Genomic DNA, 26,488 nt, shown 5'->3' with positions numbered 1-26,488 from the left:
ATGAATAATGTGGTCATGTTGTCATAGCGAAGGGGGGGGGGTTACTGACTTGGCTATAAGGTTATCCCTCAATGTGCTTGGCGGGGGCGGCAGCCTCCACTCTACAGGCCTTTACCCACTGCACGATTGGACCTGCCCTAAGAATCTGAAACCCCTTGGGGTAGGGGCGGAACCATGTGAGTCCGCAGTCCAGCTTTGAGGAGAGGCTCATGCTTCCGAAAGAAGGTGCCATTAAAGCCCTACTAAGTTGAAGCCATGCCTGATGTATAACTAATTGCAGCTGTGCCTAACGGACCTGAAAATTGTCCTGAGGGAGGTGAGAATAACACCTAAGAGTATCGGATTGGCTTCACCGAATGTTGCTGTGGGAGACAGGCCCTCAGCCTTTGTGAGCTAAGGGGCACCGAAGTAACAGAAAAGGGGAAGCAGTACTTGCGTTAGGTCAGAACAATGACCACCATCTTTGGACTCCATGTAGCACGTGCCCATCAGGGACCCGTGGCCGGGATCCCAGACAAAGACAGCTGCTTCATCGAAGAGGTGTGACACACTGAGCAGAGATGATCAGGGATCTCGTGATAATTGACTGGCCCTCAGGAAAGAGAGGTTACGAATCAGGATAAACTCCCTAGAGGATTTCCTGGGCACCATTTCGAGAAGGGAGATCCCTAGAATAGCTAACGGGGTGTGGAAAAAAGGGGGGGAGACTAAAACCCTTCTGCCAGTACTGCATTGTTAACCTCTCCTGAACCTGTCGACGCCTAGCGAGGAGAAATGTTGCTTACGAGGTAGGGATGGTCTATGTTGACCTAAAGAAAAAATGCTAGGGGGGCCCTAGAACCTAGCATAAACAGTGTTCCAAGTTAAGATGCGTTCCCCCGGTTGGGTAGTGTCTTAAAGCTGGAGTATCAGCGCCAACCTTACTAGGCATTGGCCATCCAGAGATTCCTACTGCCTCGGCTTTTCCAAGGGGACCCTCCCCTCCCCAAGCATTGGACAAAAGGTGCAAGAGTGCTGACTGCTGCTACAAGGGAGCATTCACGATGAAAACTGCACATGTCCTGGGAGCATGTGCCCATTGGGGCTTTACTCCCAGCACAGATAGCAGTGCTGAAGCAGCGGACCTGCCATAGGCCGAGGGCCAGTGCGGGAGACCACCTGGTGAATGTGGCCACTGCCAGATCTGTTGCCGACCCCAGCTGGGAAGGAGTCAAATAGGGGTGAAAGGTCCTGGTCAAACAGGTCCTTACGCAGAGAAGGGCAATGGCGGCCCTCCTGCAAGAGGCCTAAACAAGCCATTTGCACACCTCCTCGGGCGAAAGACATTACGAGAAGGAATAGCCCTGGTGACAATACAACTCACCAGATTAGCGTAGGGATCTGATATGCCCCTTACATGGATGTCCAAAACGGGCGGGGGCAGGCGAGGGATCCTAATTAATCCAGGAAAAAACCCTGTAAGATGATGCATTAAGCGGCTGGGGTTACTGGGGTGTGACTGACAGAGCTGCAGGCGGCCTGAGCGTCATATAGGGAGATGACATTGGGAGGGACAGCCGCCCCCAGGTAGGTAAGCTAAGGCAGCAACCCCACAGCCCTAAGGGTCACCCGTCTGAACAACTGGGGTGAGGTGCAGTCATCTCACCTATATCCAGGGCAGCTGTGTCTGGGTCCCCGGGAGCAAGGGAGGCGATACCACTTGCATTGCTCCTGATGGAGATGCCTCATGAGGGCGGACCGCCTTCAGGTGTGCTGTGTCGCCTGGGCGAAACCCCAAGGAGGAGGATGTTGCTTGGATCACTGCTGACAGAGATGCCGCAGGAAGGTGGACTGCCTACAGTGGTGGGGTGCTGCCATGGTGAACCTGCGAAGGCGAGATGGAGGCCTCAATGGCGTCCGGGTGCCCTGAACCCAGAGACGAGCTGTACCAATCGTGGGCACACTCTGATCCCCAGCTGGAAAAAACCGAGGTTGTTGCTTGTGCACCCAGGAAAGATGAGGCAGCAGAAGGGAGGAGCTCTGCTGAAGGCGGTGAGCCTTCTGGAAGAGCCGATGAAGAGGAGGTGGGTGCCTCAATAGCGTCCAGGCGATCTGAAATAGAAAGGAGCAACGAGCGTTGGGTCTGCTGTCGTGTTCGCTTGTGCTGGACCACTGAGGATTTTTTGTGCCTGGCCAGGGGAGGAAGAGGGATCCCCGAGGAACGCTCAGCAGCTTCCAAACGAGAAAAAAAAAATGATGCCAGTACCGGGTCTGCGTCCACATCAGAGTCAGAATCGGGCCTTGGCAGCAGACTTTGGGGAGGGGGGGGCGGGGCCCTCCCATTCCCTTTCTTACCACCCTGGCCCTTCTTAGGAGGCATGATGCAGGAGGTGATTTAAGCAAGCTATCTGTCAGGGTGGACACTGAGCCCATAGAATCCCAGAGTAGTTCTAATGCTGAGGAAGAGCAGTCGCTCCTGGGAGAGGAGCGCGCTCCTCTTTCCCAGGACCAACAGCTGACGGAGTTTCCTCCCCCCCACATTCCTAGTTTTAGTTAGCAGTCAAGGGAGTGACCGAGCACAGATAGCAGACTTAGTGAAGGCGCGCACTCAACGGCTGCGCCCCGAGGATCCAAGGGAAAAGGGGAGGGATTCTCCCTAGTCCTTATATTCGGGGGTCTGCCAGTAATTGCTTTTCAAACGGGGACCAACTGTTCCAACTTAGGGCATAGGGATGCTGCTGCTCAGATCTAGTTGATACCTGTAGAGTTAAGTTGCAAAGGAAGAATAAATCTTTGAAAAGAATCCCTTTGTCTATGTCTACTGAATTAGACTAAGAGAGCCCTCTAAGGAGCTCTTGACACCATCAAAGAGTTAATAAAGCCGCTGGGCACCCCAGACAATAGGCAGCCAGCCCACAGTCTTAAGATCTGCGGATATTTATTTATTTATTTTATTAAATTTATTAATCGCCCATCTGACTGGTCACCCAGCCACTCTGGTATGAGTTCCAGACCGAGACAGAGAGGCCTGGGGATGAAGATGGGAGCACTGCACTACCGTTTAGATAGAAAATCAGATTTTCAAGAGGCGCAGCCAGGGGCCAAAGGTGATGGGAGCTGCGTTTGAGCGTGGGCGCCCACAGCCGAGGGCACCCTGTCACGGGAGGCGCCAAACAGGCAGTCGCCGCTGTTACGCAATTTTATTAATTAAATATTTAATAATCGTAATTTAATGATTTTTTATTATTTTTATTTTTATTATTATTAATATTAATATTATTATTTATTTAATTAAAGCTTTCTTTTCATACAAACATTGGAAGCTGCCTTATACTGAGTCAGACCCTGGGTCCATCTAGCACAGAATTGTTGACACTGATTGGCAGCAGCAGATCTCCAAAGTTTCAGGCAGGATTCTTTCGTAGCCCTACTTGGAGACGCTGGGGATTAAACCTGGGGCCTTCCGCATGCCAAGCATGTGCTCTACCACTTAGCCGCAGCTCCTCCTATTTATTTATTTATTTATTTATTTATTTATTTATTGGGTGGGAGGGGGAGACGTCGCAAGCCCATGGGAGGTGACCAATCGGGCTGTGATATACACGCCCCGACTCGGCTCAGCAGCCAGGCGCCCCTTCAACAGGCAGGCTCGGTTGACGGGGGGGGGGGGGGCAGTCAGACCGTCGCTTGGAGCGCTACCGCTGGCAAACACCGGCGCCGCGCTCACCCACCCGCCGACGCCCCCCGCCGGGAGCCACACCTCAGGGAGGCTGGCAAGGCGAGGAGGAAGAGGCCGGCAAGGCCGGCGGCCGGGTAGACAGGCTGGCAGGCGGGCCGTGAGCCGGCCCAGCGGCCGGCGGGCCCGTCAGGCAAGCGGGCGGGTGTGCGGGCAGGGTGAGCGAGCAAGCGGGCGGGCTGGAGGATTGAGCGAGCGCGCGGGCGGGCAGGGCGAGCGAGCGGGCGGGCGGGCAGGAGAGCGAGTACACGAGGAGACCGAGCGGACGGGCGGGCGAGAGGAAAGGAGCCGGCGAAGGAGGGAGGGAGGCAAACAATATCACCAAGCGAAGATTTTGGCGCGCAGAAGCACGTGGGTCCAGGCGGCTGGAACGAGGACGGAGCCGTTCTCCAGCAGGCCAAAGTCTCCTGACCGAGGAGAAAGGAGAGGAGCTGTAGTTCTCTCTAGCTGCGTTGAGCCAGAGAGCTGAGTTTGAGAAGGGGGCTGAGTTTAAGGCAACTCAGTCTGTCCCTCCTTGCATGGTGTTGCCACTGGGGTGCACCAATCAAAGGCCCCTACGTCATGTCACCCCACCTGCCCGCAATGGCCCCTCCCTTTTAGCCCCCCCCCCTTTTAGGGCATTTTCCACAGCTAAACCTGACTTACAGAATCTGTTTTAATCATTCAATTCCTAATAGCTTTCCTTAAAAAGTTAGAATGTCTGTAAACATTCAGTGACACCACAACAACTCAGCCAATGGCGACAGGAGGCTCACAAGTCATAGCTAAGGACATGCACATGCATGTGGCCACATTCATGAAAAGTTTTAGTAATTTTCAATGTATGGTTAGGGATGGCGGAGAATTCCGCCACAGACTCCAATGAGGCTGGATGAAAGACTCATCTCCGCCACCCGGGGGAATCCACGCCAGCCAGATCCTACCTGCAGCTGTCCGTCTGCTGCCATCTGCTGCTGCCTGTTTTCTGACGTAATTGGCGTCCGGCATAGTGGACGCCATTTGCATCCCTGCCTTTTGCCATGATAGGCTGAGTAAAGATTTACGTAGCCTATCATGGCAAAGAGCGGGGATGCAAATAGCATCCGCTATGCCATTTGCGTCCCTGCTCTTTGCTGTGATAGGGTACGTAAAGATTTACGTAGCCTATCATGGCAAAAGGCTGGGATGCAAATGGCGTCCGCTACACTAGACGCCATTTTCGTCCGCAGTCTGGCCGCGGCTGGAAGTCCGGCAGCGTCCGGAGCCAGCCGGTGGCTCCACAGACTTGCCGTGGAGCGGAGCCAGCCAGGGAGGATTCCAGGGGGAGGATCAGATTACCTCCCCCACCACGGACCCACGGGCAGACGAGGGTGAGTACAATCCATACACCCCTATGTATGGTGTGGGTGATCATGCTGTATCATTTTCTCACATACAACTGTTTGTGGTCTCTTGGACTCTTCTCTCCATTCATAAGGCCTTACCTTCTTGTCTCCTGTTGTCTAATTCAGCAGTCAAAGGGGGTTTCTCAAGAACAACAGAAGGAGAAGTGAATGGAGGATTACCCAGATTTTTTCAAGGGATCGGCTTTGGTGCGCTTTGGTCCATGCAGGGCTCCACAAGCAAGTTCACCACACTAGTATACATCACTTCACAGAACGTCGTTCCAGGTGGAATGGGGGGATTGGAGTAAATGTCATCAGACTGGTGGGTGCTGCTCAACCAACAAGAGAGGCTCCCCCCCCCAAGCTCTCCTTTCTCCTTCCACTGATACTCCCATAATGCAATGGATCAAAGTTTAGCACTAATTACTTCCTTGCACCAACAAAGCAAACAGTAAAGAAACACAGTAGCAGATCCTTCATTACTTGATAAAATCCTGGGAGGTTTCCTCCCTTTGCCAAAAATCAATCTATTTCTCTCTCTTCCCCCCACCCACATAAAGACAGGTAGCATGGATATTTCTGGAACAAGCCTCATTGACCACAATGGGAGTTACTTCTGAGTTACTTCTGATACATCTGCATCCCCAAGCTATGCCTGATTCCGCCAATTTCTTTTTTTTTTGCCCTTCCCCTTTAAAAGTGATATTTCACTTTGTCACTAGCACGCATTTGTCCAGCAACACCCATACCCCCTATCTCGCTATGTCATTATCATGGAATTACTCTATCAGGAAATTGCTCTATCACCCAATTGCGCAATTGTGCAATTCCATAATAGAGCACTTGCATGATACAGGCATAGTGAGATGGAAGAAATCACCTATCCTGAAAGGAAGTTGTTAAATAAATCACACCTACAAAGGGGTTTTGAATGTCAATGTGTCACTATTATGCATTTGTCCAGCAATACTTATACCCCCTATTTCACTAAGTCACTATCTCACATTTGCCAGCTATTCCTATACCCTCCATCTCACTATTGTGCAATAGTGAGATAGGGGGTACAGGTATTATTGGACAAATGTGCAAGAGTGAGATAGGGGGTTGAGCAGGGGGTTGGACTCGATGGCCTTGTAGGCCCCTTCCAACCCTACTATTCTATGATGTGCATATTGCAGACAAAAATGCTATTTTGCTTTAATGCTTTACTTAAAAAAAAAAAGTTACAGGCTGCTCGGAGCACACCTATACTTTGTAGGGATAGCCACCATAGTGGTTGGCAAGGAGAAGTAAATGCCATGAGATATGCTCAGAACTCTGACAGCCAGCCCTGAAATGGTGGAAACATCAGGGAAACACAGGTGGGGAAAACATTGGGGAAACACCACTTAACCGGGGTCAGTGAGGTGAAAGACACACCCCTGGGCAGGGCTATCATGCTGGAGTAAATGCAGAGGGTGGTGCACACCACAACAGAAGCGCAGACAAGCCGGATTAAGGAAAACAATCAGAGTAAAAGTAGTCTCAGAAGAACTGCTTTTTCCACAATAAGCTCCAGGGTGGCTGCGGGATGGCCACAATATCATGTATCCCTAATGAACTTCAAATATAGCCACCTCAGAGTAAATTACTCATGGAGACATCCCCAAAGTATGATGGCTACAGCAAAATGAAAGTAGACATAGGTTTCTGTGTATAACAGGTCTATCATTTTTTTGACTTTGTCAAAAAATGATTTCTTCATTCTCTGCAGTTTATAGGCTAATAACGCAGGCTTTGGAAAGATCATAATCATCACTGTTATTTTGGCTTTTACAAACACTGACAAAAATCTTTATATTCAAAGAAAATGATGCTATGAGGAATGTAGGAGAGATGGGTTTGAATGACTGACAGTCACTAGCTCAGGATAAAAAGTTGATTCTATATTACAGAAAGAATCTGGAAGATCCCATGTTATTCAAACATGCTGGTGTCTGAATAAATATGCTGCAGCTGCCATCACATTAGCATGGCTTTTGTGTTGAAGATACTATGATCTATGTTTTTAAGTAGGATGGCCATTTACACATTTCCAAAAGAGAGGAAATGAATCACAAGAAAAGAGAATTTAAAAGAGGACACAATTTGCATAAATGTACATATTCTAATTTATATGTGTAGATGCAAATTTTGAAATAAATGGTATAATTTAATTAGAACTACAATACATTTCACCATAGTGGGAAAGACTTTGACTAGGTGACCTGTGGGCCCTGCTCAGTCTGCTGTTCAGGTGATAACTGTGGATGGGCCCACTTCAAGGGGCTCACTGCTCTCCCTTCTTATGGGTCTTTCTCTTTAAATCAGGCTTGGACCGGGCAGCCCATCAAATGAAACAGGGGCAAATAACCTCCATGTTTTGGACTACAACTCTATCAGTCCCAAACAGCATGGCCAATGGTAAGTGTTTATGGGAGTTGTAGTCCAAAATATCTGGGGGGCACCAGATTGCCTACCCCTGAAATAGAGGAGTGTCCTCTGTAAAGTAGACACATGACCACCCTAGTTTAAAGTATTTCAGAGGGCTTTCTTTAAAAGTACAAAATGGTGGGAAGTAGTTTTGTGTTTGTGTGCTTGGGGATTTTAGGTGAGGGGGTACATTCCATCATTTTCTATAAACATGTTTAGTCAGGGACAAGTTTTAGACTTTGTTGAAAATTCCCAAACGGTCCAATTGCTTCTGTAGCTATTTAGTGTGGTTCAAGTGGCTGTGTTTTTAAGGGTACCCTTAAAAACTAATCTGAAGGGTAGGGTACCCAGTACACTAATCTTTGCAGCATGGGGGCTATCTTTCAAAGTGCCAGACAAGCTCCCTTCTCATAGAGAGGCTAAGGAAGGGAGAGAATCCCCAGTGGGAGAGGCTTGATATCCCAGTCTGTGGAAAGGCCTAAATTCTAGGCCGTAGAGGAAGGGGCATTACGGTAGCCACTTTCACATTGCCAAAAAAGAGGAAATGCATTGAATAATAATAATAGACAAAAGAGGACACCAACTTGTATAACATTTGTACATGCTAATATATATGTGTCATTGCACATTTAGAAATAATAACTATAATTAAAATAGAATCAGAATACATCTTACCATAGTGGGGAAGGCTGTGACCACTAGATGGTCCGTGGGCCTGCTCAGTCTATTGTCCAGGAGATACTAATTGTTGATGGCAACTTCAAGCCCCCACCCTGCTCTCCCCTGTCATGGTTCTTGGACTTCAAACCAGACTTGGACTGGGCTACCTATCAAATAGAGGGCATCTTCAAACAGAGGACTGTCCTCTGTCAGGTCTCCAAAATAGAGGACTATCCTTTTTAAAGAAGGACACCCTGCCACACTAAGGGGTATGCTAGTATTGAGGACTCTTTCTAGTAGAGGAAATCACACTTGTCTTGTCCATATAACTTGGACAGAAGAACTCAGGCTAACAGACAATGGCTTACCTAAGGCAACCTAGTGAGTTTATAGCTGAGGTAATATTGCACCTTACATTCTGGGCTGCTACCAAGTAGCAGCCATACAAATGTCTTTAACCCTGTCCCACTTGATGTTTTGGTGTCCCAATGAAAACAAAAGATTTTCTGTGCCCCCTCAGGATCAAAGATTGATAAGGCTTTGTGAACAAATGCATTGTGTCACCAGTCTGTTTTGTTATGTTTCATGCTCTTTATTATACCTGGACATTTGAACACCTCTAGACTTGAGCTGAAAGAGAACAAATATGCCTTTGAGTTATTTGTCTGGCTTTTAAGAGGCAATGTTCTTCCAAATGTGTTTCTGTGATCCTAAAATGTGCATCTGCTGACAGCTGTTGGACCACTTTGCTTCGTTGTCACCACAACAAAGTACTATAGTAAAATGGCCACTTCAGTGTGTGACATCTGCCACACTGCTATTAACTGCAGCACAAACAAAACCACATTACGGGATTAATTAATTTAGCCAGGTGCACACAGCAGACGCCATACTTTGCACTCATTCAGACATCTGGGTTTTGGCCCCACTAGGGTTATCAGAAGCTTGAACACCCAGGGAGATTTTAATGCATCCATCTTTGGACATGATATACAGTAGGGTTTCCTAGAGGGAACAAGCACCTTAATTGCTCAGGAAAACAAACCCCCAGGCTTTTAGCATAAGATGAAAAAAGATTTGCTGAAGATATATACTCTTGAACAGAAACAGAAGAAAATTCCTGGTAATGCCCCACCTCATCTAGGTTGTCCATCAGATTCCATCAGTCTGAACAGTGGGTTTTATGGCTCTATATTTTTCTTTTGCACTTCAGAGCTAGACATGCAGCTGATGCAGAGGACAGTCACCACTAATAGGACCAGTGTGGTGTAGTGGTTAGAGTGTTGGACTGGGACGCAGGAGATCTGGGTTCTAGTCCCCACTCGGCCATGAAGCTCCCTGGGTGACTTTGGGCCAGGCACTGACTCTCAGCCTGACCTACCTCACAGGCTTGTTGTGAGGATAAAATGGAGAGGAGGAGGATCATGTGAGCAGCCTTGGGTTCCTTGCATGAGGAAAAAAAGGTGGGCTAGAAATGTAGTAATAAATCAATCAATAAAATACTAATACTTTTACAGCACAATTCTATGTCTCTTTACACAGAAGCCAGTCCCACTGCATCCAGTGGGGCTTACTCCCAGATAAATGTGCACAAGACTGCAGCCTTAGAGGGCCTGATTATAAAATCAGTTGAATGGTCAGGAGCAACCATAAGAACATAGGAAGATGCCTTAAACTAAGTCCATCCAGCCCAATGTGATCTGTTCTGTCTACCAGCTCATCTACAGGATCTCTGGCAGATGTCCTTCCCATCATCCGTTACCCAACGCTTTTAAATGGAGAGCGAGGGATTGAACCTGGGGCTTCCTGCATGCAAAGGATGTATTCTACCACTGAGCTCTGATCCCCCCCCCCCCCAGCATTATGAAAAAAGTCCATGTAGGAGGTAGTTGTGTGTTTTTTCAAAACAAAAAACTCTCACACACACACACACCAATATCTTGTGTTGGAAACTAACTTTTGCCAAAAATTTACTTAAGTTTAAGTTTATTAACCAAATCAAAGGCAACTTTTAAAAAGCCCAAGCATATAAAGAGACATGGCATGACCAAGAAACAGATAACACTGTCTGCTACTTAATCATTATCACAAAGATTCCAAACTGTGTGGTGGGATACACCACTATGCTGCAAGAAAAATATTCAATTTAATAGATTTTTGTACTGCCCTTCAACAGATATTTCCTGGGCAGTTCATGAAGAGGAGAAGTACTGGAGGAGGAGGAGGAGGAGGAAATAACAAACAGCAATAAATAGATGATAACATCAAAAGCTGACATACAATCATAAAACAGCAATACAAATCAGCATAAAATGGATAAAACAGTTTTAAAAGGCAGAGAGATTTTTTTAAAGTCTTTTGCATGGGAGTGTCTGCTGAAGCTCCCTGGAGAGAGAGTTCTACAAACGGAGCACCTCGACCAAGAATGCCCTCTCCTAGTTGCCACCTGCCTCACCTTGGATTGTGAGGTCATTTCGAGGAGAGCATTGGCAGATGAGGAGCGCCTCCAGCAACAACAGACAGGCCACTCAACAAGATCAGCCTCGGATGGCTTTCTCTCTGTCCAATCAGCCAGGACAGCTAGGCTGGTGAGGACAAGGGAGAGGGCCTTCTCTGTGGTGGCCCCCACTCTGTGGAAGCCCCTCCCTAGGGAACTCCGCCATGACCCCTCTTTAATGAGCTTCTGCCACGCATTGAAAATGTGGTTGTTCAGGCAGGCATTTGGGGTGGGTTAGGATATTTGTAGAAATACGATGTTTTAATGTGGAATTTTATTGTTTAAAACTGTTGTACTGTTCTACATCGCCCAGAGCGGCCGGGTGACCCGCCAGATGGGCAATTAAGAAAATAAATAAATAAACAAACAAACAAGATGACCTTAGTGCACACGTAGCTGGATGCAGGAGCAGGTGCTCCTTCAGGGATCTGGGTGTCAAGGGACCCAATTTAAGCCACCTCATGGGATCCATTCACCATTCAGAGCAGCGAGTCCCCACACAGCATCACTTCCCAATTTCCCATCTCTCTGTTGATACATTAACATGGTTATGGATGGAGTAAGGATAGAATGGATGGACTCATCTCTGTCCGTGGTGAGGCGGGTCTCGAGGAGCTGCCCAGCGCCCCCTGCTCAGATGGCCCAGACCAACTCCGCGAGCCTCCCTGCTCGCCAAGCCACCCCTCCCCTCTGCACCAAGGACTCCAGCAGTCAAGTGCTTGATTGCCAGAGTCCTCAGTGCGGCACACACACACACACACACACACACACCGGGCTTTCTTGACAGCTGGCAGAGGCAGGGTGCGTCCTCAGCGCTGCTCCCATCTGCTCGCCAGGTTCCGGGGTGCTCAGCAGCCAGGTCCATCAGCGCCCCATAGCTTGGCGAGCGGGGTCCAGGAGGCTGGATTTGGGGAAGGGGGGAGTCCATCAGATTAAGTAAGGATGCATGGGGATTCCCTGATGCAGCCTGGACAAGTATGGGGTGAATCCCGGAATCATCATCATTGCCCAGAGAGCACAGCCCCCCTCCTAAGCCCTGACTAACAGAGCAAAGGGGAAATGAGACACCAGGAGGCTGGGACATCCCACAGCCGCAAGGAGGATGCCTGCCCATGGATTGGCTATCACGGCTTCAAGATCCTGATTCCCAGTTCAGGGATGTGCACATGCAACACCTATTTACATGCCCATTTCTTCTGGATGAATCCATGTGAATATCTTTTCTTCCTAAGGAAGTTCGCATTTTCCATTAAAAAAAAAAATGCATACAGCAAAATGAGACTACACATTTTATGCATTCTTGCTGAATCAACCAAACTAGACATTCCCTCTTTAAAACCCAAATTCCAAAATGTTAGACAACAATGAGAACTACACACTCTGACCTGATAATTGCAAACCCTTTCCTGTGATCAGTAATTCTCCACTCTTCTCTTCCACCCCCACCACCCCCCACCCCACCCCACCCCACCCCAGGTTTTGATCTCTGCCTACTTTTTAAACTCAGGTTTCCAAAACGTTCAGAATTTCTGCTGTCCTCATAATGGAATCATCAATGGGTTTTTCCCACCAGAAGTTTCCCGATGATGACATGTTGCTATGGGAGTCAACCACTTACAGCAAATCTCTAGGAAGCAGTACTGCACTATTAATACAGAACTAATGAAAAGAAGTTCATAACCTCTTAGTGCTGATAAATTGGAACTAGATAGACACAATGTTTTACGCGGGGTTTTAATCAGTGGAAATGTTTGCTCAGAACCATGGTAGCCAATCTCATAAAGAGGGACGGCTAGCCAAATATTAAAGTCTAAACTTGAAAGTGCAACGGATTAGGATAAAACGTCTTTATCTTAGAATTCCTCAGTGACAAAGGAGGACCTGCCTAAAACATAAAAAAAGACAAATGGCTGCGACATCGCTCCTGACACCATCATCCTCTTAGTGTACTTTCTGACCCAAATAGCTATTGCCAACTGCCATACCAACTAGCTGTGGATTTATTTTTGTTGCTATTTGCCCCTGGCTGTGCTACAAATAATTCATTATTACTGTATCTCCTGCCAATTAAGCAGCACCTGAAGAATGTAATTCCTGCACATATATATGTAAAGTCTAGGAGCAATATGCGAGAGTTTCTTACCTACAAAATACCAGACATCTATATTACATTAAAATGATCATTTGGCCTAATTTAAGCTTGTTAAAACGGACCTTCTGCCCCCAACGATTCTCCCTTTCACAGCTTCTGGCAGATATTAGATTCCTTGCAATTCAGGGGTTTTAAAACACAGACCTGCTCCAAGATACAACACTCCGAAATGCTATCAGAAAATCCTCAATTTTATGAGTCTCACTGATTATCCTCCAGCATCCCTTACCAGCTCCTGAAAAATTCTTGAAAGATGATTCAAGCCAGAATGCCATTTACCCAGGGTCTATCAAAGATTTATTCTGTAGAGGAAACAAGAAAAGTAGCTATAATCAAATTCCATGGTTTAGTTTTCATTTTTGTGGACATTTACCTAGAACCAGTAGTAACCAAGACCCCACCCTCCAAAAGCCACACTATAAAAGAAAATAGCCGTACAGTCATACTGAATACTGAAAGCGTCTCAGAAGGGATCTGGATAATTAAATAATTAACTAGTCTTTTAAATTAGATTAATATGATCATGTTTTTTTTGAAGGGACAATTGCACAAGACCTTTCCCCTGCCCTACCCTGAGCAGTTCCAGATGCAACCACTACAGCAGGGGTGGGGAACCTGTGCCCCCCCAGATGTTGTTAGGCTGCAGCTCCCATCATCCCAGCCCATTATCTATGTTGTCAAAGCCTGATAGGAGTTGGGTTTTTGCAAAAATACAGCCCTGGAGATTTAAATCATTCTGGAATGTCTGAGATCTGGGGTTTCCAACATGGTGCCCATGGGCACCAATGTGCCTGCAGGCATCTGTCTTGGTGCCCACCAGCCTCCTTGCCCTTCCCAGTCTTTATTTCATTCCTTAAGATTTAAAAGAAACCTGGGAGTCTGGCATGCCGCAAAGTGAAGTTCCGCCCTCCGGTGCCATCTTTATTTAGGTTCAAAGGAGTGCTTTTGGGGTTTGGAACGCAGGCCCCACCTCTGCCTTGTTCTTATGTTCTTGGGCAAGTTCCTTTTCTTTTAGTCTAACTTTTCTTTTAGTGTTTTGTAACCAGCCACACTCATTGTGGCAGCCATTTTATGAATAAGCAGGGCCCCCTGTTGTATTGTAATAGTTGTATGCACTTCCTTGTTTTGAGTTATTAAGAAGTTTGTCCCTAGAGGGTCCCAGGAGGAGGGAGAAAGGAGGAGGGAAGAGAGAGAAAGTGGGGGAGGGAGGATGTGAGGGGGGAAAAGACTGATAGAAATTTAAGGTTTAGAAATAAAGTGAAGTTATGTTTACATCCAAACCTTGTTTCTGGATCCTCCTTACTGAGAAGAAAATACAGCCCCCCCTCTCATGACAGCCATTTTGTGAGAGCACCCATGGCAGTCTCCCAACATTCCAAATGTGCCTACTGACCCAAAACGTTAGGGGCCCCAGATTTAGTGGCTGTCTTTGCCTACCATTACTAACATATATCTTGCACCAATATTGTGGGTTGATCTGTTTGATCAGGACAGGGATCTTAAACAAAAAGAACTAGAGATGGCAGGTGGGCCAGCATCAGATATCATTCTCGGGCAGTTGCAGGGGGTCCAGTGCTTCAGGAGCCCTACCGGGAATTGAACTTGGGGCCCTTCTGCATGCAAAGCATGCGCTCCACCATTGAGCTGCGGTCCCTCAGCAAGATCCCCTCCTTTGTGCCACCACAGTGCTGCCTATCGCTGTGGTATCTCCTGTCACTGCTTGGTCATCCACCCGCCCAGTGAGGCCGAAGCATCACCGTCACCCAGAGGGAGAGGGCAGGCAAATAATCAGAAGTGCTGGTTCCTCCTGCTTGCTACCAATGGAGGAGGGAGTTGAAGGCAAACGGGCATGTGGTTTGATGGGTTACTATCCATTAAGTCCCTTCCAACAGTAACGAAGAGTAAGACCAGCCCTACCATTAGACAGGCTGGGATGACTCACCTCAATTGGCAGATTGGGAAATACCATGAAAGGGCAGCCAACTGTTGATTATAACCAAACAATCAACAATTGGCTGCCCTTTAATAGTATCCCCAAATCAGCCAATGGAGTGGAGCCATCCCAGCCTCCCTAGTAGTAGGCTTCTTATCATCCAGGGGGCGGGACGTCATTTGGATTTGCTTTCTATCAAAACATGTTGGGCTGCCTTTGAGGCTCTTCCAAGTAAAGGGAGGGATATGGCAAAATGCACAGATATGGGACTAAGAGAATGAGGCAGAGGTTCTGATAGGGGATGACCCTGTACAAAATGACAGTAACAGCAAAGTCAGGGGAGCCAAGGGAGAAGCTGAGCAACAGAAAACAGAAAAAGCTATCAGGCAGCAACAAGATCTGCCTAACAGATGAGACTGTAATAGCAAAGCCTAACAGAGGGCCTGCTGCTGCAGCTGCCACTGGTCTCCCTTTCTTGCCAGATAGGAAGGGACAGCAGGAGGAAGCAAAAGAATAGCAAGAGCTCCAGTCCATGCAGCTGTAGGCTACAGAGATCTCTGGTCCGAAGCCTGTCTGGGAGATCTAGCTAGTTACTGACTTTGCTCTCTTTATAGTGCTTTGCTTTTTCCAAAGGGTAAAGACCTCAGATTGCCAAGCAAAGGGACAGATGGTGCCCTCTCCTTTTTTGGGTAGTCTCAGAGTGATAGTTCTCCAGCTGTGCTCCTCAAGATCATGAGTTAGCCACATAGATACACTTCCTCTTTTTGATAAATAATATCCCCAAACAGTAGATCCCAAATGATGCATGTCCTGCTTTCCCTTCCTGTTCTATAGATTCAAGTGGCAATCAAAGCAAAAATAGCTAACTTCCATCAAGCCAAGATAATAATTTATGCTATCTTCCCCGCCTCCACCCCAAACAGTGGGAAATTCCAGGGAGCTTGTCACAAGGTCAGTTTGCTTTGGAGGAGGATAACAACACTAGGAATTCAACACTGTTTATGTAATATAGTTACAAGATATTACAGAAGCAAGCACACAGCAAGCAGGATAAGAAATTATTACCTTGTTCCAAAAGTTGGATTGGCTTTCCCAGTCAAAACCCAAATACAAACTTGTCTTTTCAGGTCTCTTAGCACAAACTTTTCCTGCCCCCAGTCCAGATTCCAAACTTTGCTTTTCAGCCACCACCCAGACAGACTTGGTGCAACTCCAACTTCAGTCACCTGGAATACCAGGTGACCGTTGGAAAGAGCTAGCTCATAGAAAAGGCATGCCTGTAATGTTATATACCATGACAACAGTTACTGAGGACACACACAAAATCATAACAATTAACCAATAACAGCTTGACATGAGTCTTCACCTTTGCCATGGAGAACCTTTGGTTGAGCTTCTTTTGAGAAAAGATTCTATCCTTCAGGTGCCACATTCAGTGAAGGCCACTGCTGAAGCAACTCCTCCCTTGGGTCTCTTTGGCAAGTGCCAAGCTCTGTTCATGGCCAGCCAGCTGTCAGGTGTATATTTGCAAGGAGGGCAAGCATCAAGGGTAGACATGACTGGGCACCTGCTGAGGGCCCACACACTGGCAGGAGCCCACTGATAACAGCCCCCTGGACTTGCCCCTCCTCTTCACCATTGCAACTTGCTTGTTCACCTGCCCCTCACTGTGGCCCAGACAATGGTGGTGGAGCAGCCTACTACCTGTCGAGGAACTAAGTGGTAGCACTTGAGATGAAAAAGAGGATAAGAAGCAATAGCAGCTGGTCACAATGGTGGTGAGAAGGTAGAATCACTGAGGGAGGGGTCATTGAGGGTGTCTCGCCCAAGGCCTTCCAAAACCTGGAACCAGCATGGCCTGCAAGCCTCTCCAGAATCTAGGAAATGGGCAATTGCAAATGTACACTTAAAAAAAAAATCACGCTACACACATGGTGCTTTGGGCAGTTTAGAAATGAAAAGTATCCTTCAGAGTACTTCTGGATTTGAAAACAGCTTTGCTTGGAATTGTTGCCATTTTGGAAGAGAGGCTAATGAGGAAATAATCAAGAAAAAGGTGGCATCAGTTCATACTGTCTCTTCCCTCTTCCTGGTAATGTAAACACAAGGCATGACATGACATTACTGCACCGCACATTTCCCTGTCATAAACACTGGCATCCAATATTTAATTTATGTAGCCATTATTTAAACAGTTTTATCCCACTCTTAAGCACACATGCTCTTAGTGTGGCTGACAAATCCAGAGGTTCTTCCCGACCCTTTTTAACATCAGAATGACTCTCTGAAGTAGCATCATAGGCTGAGAGGACTGTGTGCGTGTGTGTGTGTGTGTGTGTGTGTGTGTGTGTGTGACTGGCCCAAGATTAGCCAATGAATTTCATAACTGAGTGCAGATTTGAACACCAGTTTCAGTCCTCAAAATAATGTTGAGGTGAGAACAGTGAAGTTCAGAGATGAGATTATGTCATGTGTTGTGTTATACTACACACATTTCTGGGAAGAAGCGGGAGACATGCGCTTTGTTCCTGTCATGTCCAGTTCTGCTAGAGAGGCTCAGAGTGTTTTCATATGCATGGAATGGAAGAATGGCCCAGGCCATAGATGCAATCACTCCCAAATGTACACAGCCCCTTCACTACAGGCCTTCAAGCAGGCCTGCTTGAAGGCCTGTAGTGAAGGGGCTGTGTACATTTGGGAGTGATTGCATCTATGGCCTGGGCCATTCTTCCATTCCATGCATATGAAAACACTCTGAGCCTCTCTAGCAGAACTGGACATGACAGGAACAAAGCGCATGTCTCCCGCTTCTTCCCAGAAATGTGTGTAGTTGCTTTTTCTTAGAAGATACTGTGGGGCTATCAGCTTAGTTTTGGTGTTTCAGTGTTGTTTTTAATAGTCTTATACTGCTTTGATATTTTACTGTTATTCTTATTTTATGACTACTGGATTTCACTCTTCTTCATAATGACAGTTTTTGAATTTTGATGTTTGTGCTGTGCTTACATATGTTGTGGAAGCCGCCTTGTGAGGGATATGCCCTAAAAGGCAGCCTAAAAATCTCATAAATACATACATACATACATGACACCAAGAAGCCTCCCACCCACCCCAACCCCAGTGCTGTGTGCCATGTACACTGCTAAGGGAGGAAATAGTTCAGAAGAAAAATGGAATCTACATCCCAACATCCCCATGAGGCTGGACAGCCAAACTTGGATTCCTGCATTGAACAGGAGATTGGACTCAATGGTCTTGTAGGCCCCTTCCAACCGTACTATTCTATGATTCAACCAATGCAGGTTTGCTTTAAGTGGATTAAGAACAAAGCCAGCTTTAAGCCTCATTTGTAAAAATGACAAGAGATTTGTTTCCACAAAGATGAAACAAAAGATTGTTGGTACATCTCCATATGGAGAAGTTGTGGGCGGAATGTAATCCACTAAGTCCAAAAGCACCATTTTTATTACAGGTCTTTCATGGCAAGATACATCCGCACATATGATACAGTCAGCCAAACCTAGAGTCTTTCCCTCCTTAATCAACTTAATTATTCAATCACTTCTTTAAAGATTTAATTGCACTCTTTTTCTTAATCAATGACACAGGATCCATAACAGGTAGTTTTGTCCATCCCTTGGAAAATGTTTACCACTTCTGCACTCATTAGAATTAGTAGTCGGACAACATCTGAAGGGACACCAGTTCCTTACTCCTTCTCTGTTTTGGATTTCACAATTCAGTAGCAATGTCAGAGAAATCTGCAATGAATTTGGATTGCTATGAATCCAACCTGCAGATTCTGCAGCAGACCAGCTTTTTATGAGTCATGTGGATTCTGTGGACTTGCAAACCAGTTTTCACTTTTGGGATTTGTGCTAATTCACTTAAGTGCTAGTGCACATTAGTGCACTAGTACAAATGTGCATTTGCACTGTGAATTATCACCAATGTGAATTAGCACAAGTAGAATGAAAATTTGTTTTAAAAAATCTAATTCCATCAACGAGTGGATGACAGAACGAAAGGTGCTTGACTATCCATGAAACACAAACAGAATGGATTTAACAAAATCTGTACATCCCTACAGTTCAGAACCTTAAAGCTCATTGCCTAACCACTATTGTCTTCAGCATACTCCCATTTGTTTATTGTATTTCTAGCTCTCTCTTCCTTCTGAGAAGCTCAGAGAAGGTTACATATGGTTCTCAGATGGTTCCCCCGCCCCAGCAATGTACACAGCCATTTCACTTCAGCAGTAGAACAGCATTGTGGGCCTTCAAACCATCCTCCTAGGGATGGACAAACCTATTTCCAGAAGGTGCGACATTCAGGGTAGTAGCAGCACCAGGGCTCACAGGGCCAAAGCACCAACACTTTTTGTTTACCAGAGATGATGATGTAATTGCCACCTCCCTCAAGCTTCTCCATTCCCTCTGAGCTTAGCTGCAATCCTCGCAGTGGCTGGGGCGAGGGTGGGGGGAGAGGTTTTCCCAGCAGTAGCACATCGTTGTGAGCTATCCCTGTTGTAACAAAAAGTACTTTGGGGTAGTTTAGTCTTGAATGGGCAATTAAGACCCACTAACTTTACCAAAAAAACACAACTGGTCCTGATGGAGATAAAACTTCTAGAACTGGTTTGCTGATGTGGATCGACTCAGCCACTTGTATTTTTGGCTTTTCTTTGGGGGCGTGGCTATGGGCACTGTCATGATGAGCACCTGCACTTGATGATGAGCACCTGCACTTAATGAGCACCTGCACTTCAAAATTTACAACTACACCACTGGTCATATTCACATGTTTATATACCCATAATTGTTTTCCATTACCACCTTAAACTGCAGGTTTTTCAATCCTCTCAAAATAGATATTAAAATGTGTGTTTTTGATACTACATAACAGTATTCCAAAAACAGCAAAAGCTGGTGCATAGCTAAATTCCAGCCCGCACATTAGTCTGTGAGGGAGTAGCAAGAGCTGCATGAAGGAAGACCTCAGCCCCTCCTCCCAGTGCTGTCCCAGCGCCCAACCTCACGCTCACAAGCGTGCCTTTTGTTGTCTCCGATCTGTGATCAGAAATAACAGAGGGGTTTCCCTGCTTGCCCTCCCAGTTGGGACCACAGAGCAGTGATAACCATGGGATTCCTCCAGGGGGCAGGGCTTGGAGTCCAAGTCATGCCCATTGGAGGAATCCAAGGAGGCTCTGCAGGCCTGATGGGGAACCTCCATGGGCCACAGTTTCCCCACTCCTGCTTTAAGAGCTTCCGCATTATGGGCAGAGTAGATTCGTAATGGGGCAGGCGAGGAGGAGGATCTAAGTGAGGAGAATTAGATCAGCTGCCTGTTCCCCTACCTTGAGCAAAATTCCATTCTCCAAAAAGTCCCAGATCCCTGTTACTAAGAAGAATTTGTATCTGGGATGTACTTCCTTAATTGTTACCAATTACTGCTCTCTATCTTGGAGCAGATTAAGCTTCCCTGTGTCTGAAACCTATTAGCATTGCTATCTCTGACAGAGGGAAAAGTTTGCAGACACATTCAAGGCATGGAGCTGCAGAAGTGGCCCCTGATTTTATGACACATACACTCTGCTGTCATCTCTTTGGCAAAGGCACCTACTGCAGACTCAGTCATGCTCTTTAGGACAGTTTGCAGATTGCCCCGCTCACTTGCTATGTAACACACAGAAAACATCAAACAAACAACCAGAAAGAGATGGTGCAGCACAGGGATAGGCAGCCTGGTGCCCCCACCAGCAATTTTGGACTACAACCCCCATAAGCCCCAGCCAGCATGGTCAATGGTCAGAGATTGTGAACGTTGTAGTCCAAGACATCACCTACCCCTGGTGCAGCATAATGTTTGAGGATGCAATTCTGTGCCCACTGAACTGGGAGTAAGCCCCATTGAAAGCAGTAGAACTAACGTCCAAGTAAGCATGCATGGGATTGTTTGGCAAACATGGAGCCAGGAAGACTCCGTACAAATGTTCAAATGTTCCTGAAGCTATAAAAATTCATTGACCTGGTTCACATGACAGAACGGTCTACCATGGTTTAATTTATCTGCGGGGACTGTTGCATCACGCCAGCTGCCTGCGGCCATTCAGCTTGCCATGGGTTGTAGTGTCATGCAAACCCTCAAGGTTATTTGAGGGTTGTCTAACCTTCCAACCACCCCTGCCTCCTGGGCTCACATGACACAACAAGCCATGGCAAACATGGTGCCCACAGGCACCCAGCAACAGCACCTGCAGGTAGATTAACCACGATCGGCTCTCATGTCATGCAAACCAGCTCAGAATGTGGAACTAGACAAGCAACTGTTTCTTACTCTTTCTCGTTCACCCCCTCTCCAATGTGGGGATTATAATATTGGATTTACAAACCGTTATCAGAATTACCGAGACTGGATGGTAGTGCTTTGAACACCTGATGTGTGCCTGACCAATGCATTATTAATTGTGGCTATTATTGTTATTTTAAAAGCAACAACAAACAACACAAGACTATAATTGCTGAAAGAGCAACTTATGAAAAGATTCCTCAGTCAGACTTGCATTTGAATAAGAATTACATATATTTGAAGAATTAATTTTGAAATAAAGTGAAACATCTGGATATTCTTAGACAGCTGCTTCTAACCTGGTAGCAAAGTTGCCTATGCAAATGCTCCATTCCTCTGCAGCAGTGTGGCAAAGCAAAATTAGCTCAGCCTATGTTAATGAACATCAGACTGGGTTTGCAAACATATGAGGACCTGTTTAAAATAAACACATGCCAACAAGGGACTTCATTCTGCTCTCTACCATTAAAGTTTTTCTTTCTTTGTTTTAAACATCGGTTTAAGAATGGAAGTGCCAAATGTGCCCAGGCCCAAAGATGTTGCCAACCCCCACCTTAGCCCTATTCATGTGTTACTCATGTGAATAGAGATCATCATCATTTGTATGCTGCTTTTCCACAGTAAAACCATGCTCAAAGCAGCTTACAGCAACATCATGAAAATACATATACAGCAACATTTCCAGATAACTAACAATTACAAATCAGAACAACATAATCAAATGGGCTAAAGATCTGGATGTGCCTGATCTTGTCTGATCTCAGAAGCTAAGCAGGGTCAGCCCTGGTTAGTACTTGGATGGGAGACCGTCTGGGAATCAGGCTTCCTGTATTGAGCAGGAGGTTGGACTCGATGATCTTGTAGGCCCCTTCCAACCCTATGAGTCTATGATCTCACAGTAAATATACACTAGACTTAAACAACCCACTAACAGCAAAAGTGAAATACAAAACAATGTCAACAGGAATAAAAATAATTTATCTCATCTAAAGCTAAAGGTTAGCTCAGCTGCCCAGCCTAAACAAGACCCTACCCTGATGCACCTTCAGTTGAAGTCAGTTGGGGGCCCCTCCTCCCAGGCCAGGTGGAAGAGAGCCAGGCAGAGGAACAGGGCCAAGGTCTCACAGGACTCATAGAAGGATGGTCTCTGGAAATAAAGTGAAAGCCGGACTGTGCCCCCAAAGTCACGCCACTGTTCTCACCCCCACCATTGCCATGTTCTGCATAACTTCTGAAATAAGGGATGGGGAGAGCTCCTGCATTTGTGGAAGCTTTTGGATGATTTAGAATAAGGGTTCTATGCTGCAAGAGGAGCTCTGTGAGTACAGGAGGCTCCCTGCTTCAGACATTATGCTCAACATGGTGACAGTGTCAGTGGGGGCGGGAGGAGTGGCATGACTGGGGGTGGGGCTAAACGCACTGCCCCTTTCACCATGGTTTCCCTGTTCACATGAGTATGAGTAGGGATACGGACAGAACTGCAACCAGGGTACTGTATTCTTTTTGGAAAGATCTGTGTAGATGGTTCATTCGAATGTAGTTTCACACATATTTTCCTCTGTGGAAACATCAACACTGACTCTCCAACAAAGCCATTTTAAACACCAGAACACCAGATCCCTTAGCTTTTAGAATGATGCCCAATGGAATGGGTTCATTTCTCACATCAATGCATGTGCCATTGCAAGATGCCCATAGTGTACAAGGAATAACCCCCATCCCCACCCCGTAATACAATGCAACATAGACTTTCAGGGTGAATGGATGTAAACCAAGTCACTACAGCATTTATAAAACAATGCAACAGGCAAATTAGTAGACTTGTTTAATCTCCTCAACTTTCAAGATCTCTCTGCCTCCTTCTGGGATGTATTATATTAATTTGCTGAAACCATGCTTCATAATAACTTGCTAACTGGATGCTGAAGAATCTAGTTAGCACAGTAGAGCTGGAAAAGATGCAGAAAAGGGCAACCAAAATGATCATGGGGCAGGAGGAACTCCTCTGTGGGGAAAGTTTACAACACTTGGGCTTTTTAGCTTAGAAAAATGGCAAGAAAGGTGGGATGTGGCAGAGGCATATACAATTATACATGATATGGAGAAAGTCGGTAGGGAGATGTTCTCTCTTTCTCATGATGCTAGATCCCAGGGTCATGCCATGAAGCTAAATGATGAGAGATTTGGGACAAAAGGAAGTACTTTCACATGTCACATAGTTAAACTATAGAATTAGCTTACACAAGATGGAGTGATGGCCAAAAATTTGGAAGGCTTTAAAAGAGGATTAGACAGATTCATGGAGGGTAAGGCTGTCAATGACTACTAGTCATGGTGGCTATTTATTACCTCCAGTATCGGAGAAAGTATGCTTCTCAATTTCACTTGCCAGGGAACTTGAACAGGAAGTTGCTATTGCTCTTATGTCCTGCTTGTGGGCTTCCCATGGGCATCTGGTTGGCCACTATGGGAACACAATACTGGACTCAATAGACCATTGGTCTAATCCAGCAGGACTCTTCTTATGTTCTTAATTTACCTACAGAAGATGGAACAAGAGAGTCCATCTTGTTATTGTTCACTCAACAGTACCATTATGTTCTAGCAAGACAGTTAATAATTTCTATAAAGCCAGGAACTTATAGACTGACTTTGGGGGCAAATCAGGGTGGTAATTCAACTGTTACAATGATCTGGTACAGCAAATGTATCAATACAGCTAAAAAAGTAAAGCTAACATTTTTAGTTGTTTTTCTTAGTTCTTGCCATGAGCAAGTACCCTTGAAGTCCTGTTGCTCTCTGGCAGACAGATGTTGCTAGCTTTTCATTACCTTGCTGGATATACATGACCTCCAGGAGCATTGCTGAGTTTAATGCTTAGAAGTGTGCTGCTTGATAGAGCAGATTTGTTTATCCAGCTTAGATAACAGTCTGTACCGTTTAATAGACTCACCAAGGGTGAACTGTCCGTGGTGCTGATACCTCTCAACATGACTTTTTCATTAGGTCTTAAGCATCTCTAAATACAGGGAAAAACCAAAACTATGATATGCCCCTTTCCTATTGTTGAATATGATCTTTTACTTTCCATCCCATGAATAAAAGATTTATTGCAAAGACCATCTTTACTGCAACTATTTCCAAACGTGGGTTCTTACCTAGCTTTGTTTCTCTTTTTTCAGAGTTTAACATTTTACTAGCAGTAGAGATTAATGAAATATTAGCACTTTGTAGGCTCATGTAATGACAAGCTGAAAGCAGCTTATGCATGCAAGGAAGGAATCAATGGCTGAGGGAAATGAGTATATGTTAGCTCTGCTGAATCAAAACATAGTAGTAGTCCATGGCTTCCATTTCAGCTTTAGTATTTATTAGAGCTGAATCCCCACAAAACATTAGTTTTACACTTTTGTTTTCCACAGATTGCTTCTCATCTGTGTTGCTATTTGAACACCTCACAACAACACCTCACATTCAGCCATGCACATCACATCTCATTCAATTCGTACACAAAGTGGACCACTCATGAAGTATATTTCATCTGTGAACTCTTCAAGATGTATTTACAGAGACAGTGGCACAATCTTGCCATTTTTATCTAGATCTTGTATGAACAGAAATAATTCTGTAGTTTCTTAACATACAAGACAGTATAGTCACACAACGCATGACATTATCAGATCAATAAATGATCTTCAATGTTTTAGCCATCCAATTAACAAAGAAATAAATGATATGGTGAAACCAATTAATTCATGTTTTGTTAAGAGTCAAACTTTGACAGTGTTATGAGGCTATATTAATAATTAAGCTAATGCAGAAGTCATTTTCCTTCAGTGATCCTGAATGTCACAAAAGTAAAAACATGATTCAATTATTTTAAAAGTATAATGGGCTTAATTTACTGGTGGTGGCAGTTTAAGTAGAATGTCAGTTGTTATCTTAATATTATAATCCCTGGATGCCTCCCTTCTTAATTTGAAATTTTCCCCCTGTTGAAAAGAAAACTGAGCTTATAACATACACATGCAAAAGTGTTTTTACACATTAACATTGCAGTAGCTTCACATTCTAAACCAAAGTTAGTGATTGTCTCTGATCACAGTCACCAAAATGCACAATGTACATTCCTAAAACCACCACCACCTGCCCCATTTCATAAGGAAGAACTGGGATCAATAGACTGGAATTGTACAAATAAGGAAGATTTTCCTGGAGTGTTATCCAAAACACAAGGCATCCATTGCATTCTATGGAGATCTGGAAAAAAAACAACAACTTCAATATCATTTAGGGCTGTTGAATCTCTTTTAGTCTGAGGGCTGATTCCCATTATCAAGAAGCTCTCAGGGGCTGCATTACAGTGGTGGGGGGAGCCAAAGGCAAAAGGGGTGGGGCAAAACCCCAGCATATTTTAGCTTAAAGCTCTTAATAACAATAACAAAGCCTTAGGAGAGGTATTTCAACCTTTTAGAACAACTGTACAAAAGCTGGGAAACCACCAAACAATTGGTAGTAGGGAAAGGGGGCGGAGCCAGGGAAGGGGGCAGATCCAGAGAAGGGAGAGTGTTCCCTGGAGAGCCAGATTTGGCTCCCAGGCCTGAGGTTCTCCACCTCTGCTTTAGGTCCTAGTTTTGGATTCCAGGATAGCCCTTTAAACATTCAAGAACATCTGGCAACCTTTGAACTCTTATAAATATTTGAGGCAGCAGGATTGGAAGAAGTTGGGGTGGTGGGGAAGAGAGGAAGATATAGGAAACGTGAGGGGAAATATAGTAGGGAGGAGAATGTGGGGAGAGGGGGTGGCTCCATTCCTCATTGCCTTCTAAAAATTGCTCTCCTCCTATCCATCACCAAATCTATTTGCTGTCCAAGGCCCCAGGTTTTACTGAACCAGATTTATGCATGAGCTGGAAGAGATCTTCTATTACATTCCAGTGAAAGCCCTTCACCTTGGCTAGAGTATAATTATATCAGTTCTGTTAGATAATGTGACATAAAAAGAGGACAATAAAATACCCACTTGACTGGGAAGCCAAGATAGTATGGCAACTGTGGGTGATTAGGATACCTAATTTATGTTTCAGATCTCATTTGAATTCCTTGGACATTTCTACTGCAGTTTTAACAGGCAGCTGCTTATAAATCGTTATGAAATACATACATTTCCAAGGCATTGGCAAACGAGGGCCTTGATTCAATGGTTAATGTCCAAAGAGAATACATACTATGGCACCAGGATGACAAATATCTCATTTACAAAATGCACGAGGTTCATGTACTTAAAGAGAAGCAGCGCCCAGCTTGCATTAAAGTTACTGCTAAGCAGCAGGTAGCGCACATGCACACACACACACCTTTCAATATG

The 26,488-nt window shown here is 45.5% G+C and overlaps 1 protein-coding gene across 5 annotated transcripts in view; it reads right to left on the bottom strand.

Moving 5' to 3' along the window:
- The window catches only part of EIPR1 (EARP complex and GARP complex interacting protein 1), a 219,873-nt gene that overhangs the window by 62,397 nt on the left and 130,988 nt on the right, over positions 1-26,488 (bottom strand). For 2 of the 5 annotated variants that reach the window (XR_014786564.1, XR_014786562.1), the window contains exon 9: positions 13,069-13,141. Coding sequence is in view for 1 of the 5 variants with exons in the window: in XM_084826724.1 (XP_084682850.1) it covers positions 13,129-13,141 (13 nt within the window). In the remaining 4 variants the exon portion in view is untranslated. Of the gene's footprint in view, positions 1-2,072; positions 2,092-10,162; positions 11,589-12,411; positions 13,142-26,488 lie in introns of those variants that run through there. The other 3 variants (XR_014786563.1, XR_014786561.1, XM_084826724.1) reach the window with 3 other exon arrangements.

Source organism: Heloderma suspectum, chromosome 1 (assembly GCF_057233095.1).
Source record: "Heloderma suspectum isolate Gila_16-S chromosome 1, 16-S_ref, whole genome shotgun sequence".
NCBI lineage: Eukaryota > Metazoa > Chordata > Lepidosauria > Squamata > Helodermatidae > Heloderma > Heloderma suspectum.
Note: the sequence above shows the minus strand (reverse complement) of the source record. Positions and strands in the feature narration are given on the sequence as shown.